General features: G+C 53.2%; 1 protein-coding gene and 1 long non-coding RNA gene across 2 annotated transcripts; both read left to right on the plus strand.

Moving 5' to 3' along the window:
* Positions 1-691: 691 nt before the first annotated feature.
* On the plus strand, positions 692-3,293 carry LOC119108924 (uncharacterized). Its single transcript, XR_005095371.1, has 3 exons — positions 692-742; positions 2,170-2,554; positions 3,210-3,293. It is a non-coding gene; the product is annotated as an uncharacterized LOC119108924 (long non-coding RNA).
* Positions 3,294-3,328: 35 nt separating this feature from the next.
* On the plus strand, positions 3,329-9,160 carry LOC119108925 (dimethyladenosine transferase 2, mitochondrial-like). Its single transcript, XM_037232470.1, has 7 exons — positions 3,329-3,365; positions 3,695-3,842; positions 4,237-4,376; positions 5,545-5,682; positions 5,872-6,017; positions 7,244-7,403; positions 8,793-9,160. The coding sequence occupies exons 2-7, from the start codon at positions 3,761-3,763 to the stop codon at positions 8,883-8,885; spliced, it is 759 nt and encodes a 252-aa protein (XP_037088365.1). The 5' UTR covers positions 3,329-3,365; positions 3,695-3,760; the 3' UTR covers positions 8,886-9,160.

Here is a 9,160-nt window from a genome sequence, read left to right on the forward strand (position 1 = left end):
TGCCTTATCTATGCCACGCAGTAGCATCCATTCACTGCTGGATTGTTCCATAGTTTCTGACACAACCCCATCCCTCTCCCAATGTTAAAACGCTCATCCGTAGGTGAGGGGCCGGCCATTCCGGGTTTGCCCAAGATAATGTATTGGTATTCACAGCAAGACATGTGAGGGTGGCACGCATCAGAACCTTTTCTTATATATCAAAATTTATAGTGCTTGTAGGTAAACGATACCAAAATGATTGAAACCATTGAGGGTGGAGATGTGGGTGGGGAGAATCCCCTCAATTTTCAAAAAAGGGACATTTCAAACTTGCGTGTTTGCCAGGGGAACGCACACTTTCTACATTTTCCTGTGAATTTTCAAGTCAGCTGCCCCTCGATTCCAGTCTAACACCTGTAATGACGATTGATAACCTCCAATCTCAGATGCGGATACACTGTTGCACTGACTGCTTTGAATCCCCAGATAGCCAGATGTCCCGGGCCCGCAACCGCTGCGGAGAAAGATCGTTGAGAGAGCGGATTGCTGCATTTGGTAGGGTCGGTCCGATTTAGCTGCACGTGCTTTTCTATATCTGTCTCACACGCGCATGAATTGAGCATTGATGACAAAATAAGCGCGCAAGCACATAAGTTGCGCCCTGGACCGCGTATGTGGGGATAATGGCTCAAGCTCTTCGGCCTATTTGGTTCACAGCGTTTTAACAAGCTCGGGGAATATGCGTCAATTACTCAAGAAGGTAACAACGAAATTTCCGTCTTTTCTCGTGTGCCTTTTGGTCGTGTACTAGTGCTTAAACATGGTAGACCTCCTGGATCCTGGGCCTCGTTTTGAAACCATCCAATAACTTCATGCCACATGTTGGTGCATGCTGAATCCGTCACCATAATTTTAGGCACGGTCTTAATTCTTGCAGTATTTTTTTTTAGAAAATGCTAGGGTGGAAACTGGTTCTTTCTGAACTTCTGATGCGCTGGATCATTTTGCATTAATTCTGGTTCCTGGCTGCTTCATGGTTCAAGAACTGGGCACCATCTCCAACAGATAGCTATTGGGAACTAAATTGAGGTGTGGAAAACGTGATACATCACTGGTCATGGGCATCTTTATTTTTTTATTGTCATAGCAAAGGCTCATTGTGATCCAGCACCTGGCCTGAGAAGCTAAAAATGAGTTGGTGCAAATATAATGTGGTATGTTCATGGGCAAATTTTGCTGAATTCTGTGTATGAGCATTTAGTTTTAATGGATCACAAGCTCAGTCATGGGGGATCAATGGAAGATTCTAAACCATTTGCGATGTGCATGCCATTTTCCACCTTGATCTGAAAGTTATGTTTTTCATTTGAAGCATTCAAGTCTTCTTGATAGCACTTTGGAATATCTTGTCCTACTTGCCAGCATCTCCTGGAGCAGTGAGGGACCAGAGGACTGCTATAGTGTGCAGTGCTGTCATTGAAAACCCTAGGCTAATTTAATTTACCTTGAATGAAATGGCCCATTTGGTACTGTGCAAGCTAAAAGAAAGAGTTGATGGAAGGTTATATCATATGTTTAATAGCTCTGTGATTCTCCTGACATTGCCATTAGTGTGCATTTGCAGCTCTGGCCTGTGGGTGCTGTGAAGTGCATAGTACTGCTCTATACATTCTTGTGATTTAATTTTTGTTTTTGTTTTGAATGGATGGATTGCTGAGGCTGGCTTGCAGCTGGATTGCTCACACTAGACAGTGCTTGTTATGCGAACCCTGACCACTGCCATCCGATCATGAAATTTCAAATGAACAGCAGAGTTTGATAACAAAATTTTAATGTGCCACAATTCTGGGCACAGTCTGTCCTGCCCCCTGATGCCACTGGAACCATTTGCATGACCACTGCCACTGCCCTGAGGACTTATCAGTCAAAGGCAGCTAACAAGTGCCCAAAGTGACTTGAACCCAGTCCACCACAGGTGGGTGGATTGGAAGGCAGATGCTCTAAACCAACCAAGCTTTCAGGACAGATATATAGCATTGGCATGTCCTGAAGCTACCTAATACTTCCTGACAATACATGCAGTCCAGACAAAAATTAGTTTGCTTGTTACATTTGTTGTCAAGAATAAACAAAAAGTGCAGTTGAACTGACAATCTGTATTGACAGATGATGTTCTCTCACTCTCAGAAGCTGATGTGCCAAATGTTCAGCCATAATGCATACCCATCCAGGGTATCATACTGTGTCAGCCTTGTAATGAAAAGGGCATGCTCTACACAAGCTGCTGCTCCAGAGAAAGTTAAAAATGCTACTAAAGCATTTGAAAACCAAGAGGAAAAGTGTGATGAACAGCAACATTGTGATGAACATGATGGCTATGACAGTCCAGCCAAAGAAGATGGAAAAAAGGCAAAGCGGACTTATAAGAAGAAAACAAAAAAAGAAATTCTAGCTGATCATGTCTCCCAAGAGCCAAGGGCTGTGCAAGATATATTGCATCAGTATAGTGATCAACTGAATTGCCGGAAGCAGGACCCAGGGATGATGTACATCATCAACAATGCCATAGCTGGTGAGCACTGTTTCTGGTAGTTTATGATTGTTATATTGTATTTGAAATTGTAAATATAATTACGATGACCAGCAAGCCGTGAGCAATGCACAGGTGGGGTGTGACAGGACTATCGGGCGGGATGAGATGCGATGAGAAGGTGAAGATTGGATAAAAAATTTTCAGGTGTAAAGCCATCTTTGGATCATAAGTATGGGTGAAGGAATGTAGAGGACTGGGTCTAGTGAGATCGAGGCAGACGCCAAAGGTCATGTCTTCTTTGGGGCTGTCTGAGCATTGCATCTATGCCTGGTAAATGACACCTTACATCCAACTAGCATTCTGCCTGCTTAATGAAAGTGGTGAACCAGAAAAGTGATCACAGCTAAGGTGAAAAGCATCATAGTCATGTTGTTACTTTTTACATGTCAGGAAAAAGGTCGTTTGCAAATTGTTGCGGCGTGGTTACGCGATCGTAATACTATGCTTGTGATTTAAAAATCGCTTTCCGTCGAATCCGATTTAGATGCTCAGTACTTCAGTCTCAACCTTCATGTACAATTGTTGCCTGTCGGGTCAGCGTGGCGTCCGTTTCCAACTCGAGTGGTCGTGAGCGCCGCCCGCCGTCGCGTCCGGCCGTGCCGCTGGTGACGCTGGTGCCGTGGTCCGTCCCCAGACCGGCTCGTGCAGAGCCTGGACCCGGGCGAGCACCATGTGCCGCACCTGGAGCTGGGCCCGGGCCCGGGCGTGCTGACCCGCCGCCTGCTGAGCGCCGGCGTGCGTCACAATCACGTGCTTCGAGCCGGCCGCCGCCTTCCGCAGCAGCGTGCTGGTGGGTTATGTGCGGCTACTGGGACAGGCGCGCGGCGGGGATCTGAAGAGCCTGGAGGGGCCGGGATATCGAAGCGTTTCGTTAGGCGTGTGGTACACATTCAGTGTATGGTACCCAGTGGCAGGACTTTGGGTCCTGCCACCCCGAGGGTAGATCATATCACCAGTCATGTGTCTGCTGGCTGGTCTGAGACTTACGGTCGTCTCGCCTTGACGCGTGGGGGAGGCAGGGGGCGGTGCAGTGACAACCTGCTACTGGCTGACACCGCAACTGGTCAACTGACAGCTGATAATGGTCAGCCAGCCGACGGCGACACCCGGTGCCGGCAGGAGCTGCAGGAGGAGACGGGCGGCGCTGTCCGACTGACACCGCTCAACTTGCTCCAACTGCCCAAGATGTGGGGCGCGGCGACGCACGGCCAAGAGGCGCGGCTGCAGCAGGCACTGGATGGCCTAAGCTGGCGCCCCTGGCACCAGGGTCAGTGACGCGGGGGAGGGGGGAGGGGGGGGGGGAACTAGTCGTGGTCAGCCCTGGTGTCGTCGGGAAGGGTGGGAGAGGGCTTGTGTGAGATGGAGCGCGGACGAGATCGTCCGTCGGAGCTTGCAAGTCGAGTTATAGCTTGGTGGTCGAGTTTCTGATAGGTGTGGGGAGACAGTGAGGCAGCAAATATGCTTGGAAAACATGCAGTGCATTTGCTCACGTCTGTCCACAACCCTCACACCTTTGTGTGTTCAAAGACGGCTCTATTCGACGTGCGATGGCTGGTCGCAGCAGCCGGCGAGGTAGGTGAACATGAACTCGTCCCGGACCTGCTGCGTTGGAGCCATGACCCTCGATCCCCGCCCCGCTAACTGCCGGCCCGGTCCCATAGGGCCCTGCCTGCGCGTGGTGGGCGTGGCACACCGCAGCACGTTCTTCCGCTACCTGGTGCGCACGGTGGTGGAGCGAGAGCACCTGTTCCAGTTCGGCCGACCCGAACTGGTCGTGTATGTGCCCAGCTCCGAGGTCGAGGTGAGCCTTGTGGGGGGGGGGAGGGGGGAGGGGGATACCCGCCGTGAGGATGCCTTTGTCCGACTTTGTGTTGAAGGACCCGGGATCGAATCCCACGCGCTCCGGACATATTTCACTGACGCCGCCATGACCGGTGGCGCAGGAGGTGGCGGCGGCGTTGACGTAGCGGCGAATGCGTCGACAAGAACATGACTGGAAGGGCGCTCCTTCGATTCGTGTGTTAGAATGCAGCTGGTCACACCGTGGTACCAGCTGTAAATCGGACCTGTAGCCGCCGTCAGTGAGGCAAGCATGCCAGCAGTGGAGGAGGCGTCGCTCGGTTGCGTTTTGAACGTCGGTCACCGTGCAATACGGGAAGATGTCTGCCAAACGGTGCATAAGTGTTGGGGCTGGTCCCCGGCCCCACTGAAGTACGTTGGCAGCACAACCGCTCTGCGGCGTACTGTTACTACCAGTCGGTTGGGTTCGCGTGTAAAAGGCCAGTCACAGAGCTATTAATCGAGTTCTGTCCGGCCAGTTTCGATGAATCTGGCACCAAAGAAAGGCTGTTCAGTTGCTCTACGCCATTCCGTTGACTTTTTTTTGTCTGGAGACGCTAGGCTCTTACGACGTACCAGGTCAAATTTTTCGTGAACGGTGCTCCGTGAATTTTCCGACATTCGCGGTGAATACGATGTTTCCGTAGCTCAAACGGTAACGCGCTGGCTACTTGATCAGAAGGTTGTGTGTTCGAAGGTGGAGCGTTTCGGAGGTTTTCAACCTGTTTTCCATAGAATATGCTTATTTGTTTGCCATCAGCCAAAACATGCTGTCAGTAAAATTTGGTGTGCGGCTCCTTGAGGGCTTCTTGCAAAAGTCTGGGCACAACATTCATTCAGATTTGGGATACATTCAGTATTGTGGCACTTTCATGCTACCTTCAGTCACCGGCTGCCGAATAATTTAGTTTAAACTAGGAATCTAGTCTACACCGCATATCTAGTGTATTTCTAGTTTGGTACTGGAGATTTGTTTACTAAACTTCGTTCTACCTGATATTTATTACTTTGGCTGGTCCCGGCTTCTGTAGCTGATGTTAGAATTCCGTCGTCGCCCTTGTGGTGTTGGCAGCCTCAGTACCGCCGTGGTGTGCCAGTGCTGACTAATTGTGCGTCGACCCTCTCAACAGAGGCTGACCTCGTCCCCTGACATGAGCGGCCGGGCGTACCGGCCGTACAGCATCCTCAGCCAGATTTTTTTCGACCTGGAGCTGCTGCGCCGGGTCCCGGCCAAACACTTCTACCCCTGGATGATGGCGCGCAAGCGGGTCAGTACTGCGACGGCTGCGGCTGCGACTGCCGCAAGAGGTGTGCTGGCCTGACACGTCGCGTGCGCGCCGATGATTGGAGCCGGCCGCGTGGTCGCCGTGGCGATGCCCAGCCGCTCTCTGCCGCGTGGACTGACTGCCGTCCTGCCGCGTGCCGTCGCCGCCGTCTGACCGGCTGGTGGGCCTCAGGTGTCCTTCACCGACATGGACATGGTGCTGATCCGGTACACGCCCAAGGTGGACCCCGGCCTGCCGGACTCGGAGCTGCCCAACCTCGACTTCTTCATCCGCCACTGCACCGTCTCGAAGAGGAGGCGTATCGTCCCGCAGCTTGAGTGAGTGCCTGAGCAGTGCGGCTTGAGTCGGTGTGTGATGGGGCGGGCGCCAGGTCACTGGAGACTTTCCAGGCGCCGTCGGCGAGTCTTTGTCATGCGCGACTGAAGCTCTACCGACCTATGCATGAGCTATTCTATTAAGATGTGTTTATTTAGTGAAGTTAATTAGTGTCGTTCAATATTTACGACATTATGTAGAAGCAAGGGTTCTAGATTCGCACACGTATTCCAATGGAGTTCGGCTTTTGTGAGAGAAGATAGATTAAGTCGTCGGAACGCTTTGATCTCGGACAGGACGTTTGCCTGTCTAAAAACTGCTTCCATTTTCTTAACGACCGTGCAAACGGGGAGACGGAAGCCGGCAAAACAGGCCGGGGAGGAGCTGGAGCCGGACTGAATGAGGTTGTGATAGCGGCAGGAAGTTTACTGGCTGTCTGTGTAATGCATGCTCACGCTTGATTGAAATCAGCGTGTTTCTGCGCAAGTTCACGTGCTTTATGTCGTACTTGTTATGACATTGCGTGCTGATGCGCTTCTCGGTTTGATCTCGGTTACGGATTCCGTTGTGGTTAACTGGTATGAGGCTGTATGCTTAGAGACTTCCCAACGTGATGTATGCTCTGGGAAGTATTTACGTACCGTTTGTATGAGTGAGTCAGCCTGCTTTAAGCTCTATGTGTTCATGACTCCCGTCAATATGTTCTCCATGTGTTTCCAGTGATGATAGACATACGCGCTTCCACTTGTACTTGGTTGCCGCCCGCAATCTCCGTGATAACCCCGTCCGCTGCCAGTGAGGGATTGGCTGCCTGTGGTCCTTAGGGGAACATCTGCCCCTGGGAGAAAGGAGAACGTCCTTTGTTCACCTTAACTCCTTACAGGCAAAGGCGTGCATGGGGTCATCTGTACCCTTGAGAGGGAGTGTGTGTCCCCATCACCCGCCACTCCCCTGCTGACGGCTTGGTGTGGGTGTGGATGTGGGTGTGGGTGTGGACGTGGGTGTGGGTGTGGACGTGTGTGTGGATGTGTGTGTGTGTGTGTGTGTGTGTGTGTGTGTGTGTGTGTGTGTGTGTGTGTGTGTGTGTGTGTGTGTGTGTGTGTGTGTGTGTGTGTGTGTGTGTGTGTGTGTGTGCGTGCGTGCGTGCGTGCGTGCGTGCGTGCGTGCGTGCGTGCGTGCGTGTGTGCGTGCCCGTGCGTCCACATGACCCGCCGCGCCCCGCTGTCAGGGAGTGGGTGCCCGGCTGCGGTCCGCGTCTGATCGCGCTCGGTCACGGCGTGTTCTCGCCGTTCCGGGACCTCACCCCGGCCGAGCTGCTACGCCTCTTCCTCGAGTTCGCCTCGTGGCCAGAGTACTCGGCCTGCTCGTTCCACAACGCCGTCCAGCAGGTGAGACAGCACTGCCGGCCGGCGGGCGGAGTGGCAGCGGAGGCGACGGAAACTCAAATCGTCGCACTGGGTTAGGTGTGACGTCAGTCACTGCGCGTGACGTCATCTCACCGGGCTTATCGCTGAACAATGCGCGGAGCACATGTTGTTGTGTCGCGGCGAGGTGGTCTTGTGCAGCTGATGGGTCGCGGCGAGGTGGTCTTGTGCAGCTGTCGTTGTGTCGCGGCGGGGTAGTTTTGTGCAGCTGTTGTTGGGTCGCGGCGAGGTGGTTTTGTGCAGCTGTTGTTGGGTCGCGGCGGGGTGGTCTCGTGCAGCTGTTGTTGGGTTGCGGCGGGGCGGTTTTGTGCAGCTGCGAGTGGCTAATATTGCTGCGGCTTCACCGCCTGTAACACCAATGCTGAGGGTTTTGCCTTTCTCAAGCCATTGCTCTCTGCTGGTGAATGACCTTGGCTGGCTTTGCTAAAACCTTGCTTGTCAACCGAAAATTTCAACCATTCTGTGGCATATCATCGGACTGTTTCGTCAACATTGTATTGCTTCCTTTCCCCAGTGTTGACGATTCCATGATGCTGAGTGATGCTGTGGTTGAAAATATGTTTTGGGGCACATGAAGCACCGTTCGTGCATATCGGTTTTTCACCTGCTATGACTACCCGCGGTATGGTTGCTATCTGGAAAGCACAGTGCTAGTAGCGATTATCGGAGCTCGGCTAGCATTACGACATGACTCAAGGGCTACGTATTGTTTTAAAGTTGCGAAAGTATTTTGGCCTACTCTCCCAGAAGTTGTTGTGCTTCAGTGCATCATTGGAGAATATGGGCTATATGCTTATTGTGCTTAAGCGCTATTTTGGTCTAGTAGTGATGTCTATTTAAGTGGCGTTCTTTCTCGCGAAAGTCGAATCAGGCAATTCTTGAAATCTCGCCGAAGCCCCTGTCCGTCCATCACGTTCTCCATATACATGCAACGCCCATGGTCATCACGTGGCTTCCCCACATCTGCCGCGTCTGTGCCGGCCCGAGGCGTGCTGGTAGACCTTGTGGGCTGCGTAGTCCCGCGAATGCTGGACGTCCAACCACAGCACGGGAGGTGCGAGCCTTGTTATTTATCGGGGGCGACGGTGAGCGTGAGGGGAGACGCTGCTGATGTCAGCGACCGCCCGGTCAAATTGCATTCTGGCTTCTCGGTCACGGCTAAATTAAACCCCTTCACCAGCAACCTTCGTGCAAGAGCAGACTGCCTATAGGCTGGCCGGTGAGTGCCATTCGGAAATCTGGATCACGGCGGCGAGAGCAGTGGTGCCATCGCTGTGGTGGCTTGATGGGCTGGTCCTGACCCTGCCCTAACATCGCCCTGGGCGAGATGCTGACCCGTGTGTCTGTCGCCAGGACGCCCTGGGCGGGATGTCGGAGGAGCTGGATGATGAGGACCTGGCCGGCGAGGCTGGCGGAGACCTGGATGAGTTTGAGCCGGGTCGATGACCGACCGAAGGCCGTGTGAAGAACCAGCCGTGTTGGGGCGAGCATCCCGGCACTGGGAAAGCTCTCGTGGCGTGGCAAACGTGTGGGGCGAACCCGTAGTGGTGGAGCGAAGCTGCCATGGTGTGGCGAGTGGCTCGTGTCGGAGCGAGCGATGGCGCGAACCGGCCGTGGTGGCGCGAACCGGCCGTGGTGGTGCGAACCAGCCGTGATCGCGCGAACCAGCCACGATGGCGCCAACCAGCCGTGATGGCGCGAACCGGCCGTGATGGCGCGAA

The sequence above is a fragment of the Pollicipes pollicipes genome, unplaced genomic scaffold (genome assembly GCF_011947565.3).
Source record: "Pollicipes pollicipes isolate AB1234 unplaced genomic scaffold, Ppol_2.1 Scaffold_7064;HRSCAF=8378_pilon_pilon_pilon, whole genome shotgun sequence".
Taxonomy (NCBI): Eukaryota; Metazoa; Arthropoda; class Thecostraca; order Pollicipedomorpha; family Pollicipedidae; genus Pollicipes; species Pollicipes pollicipes.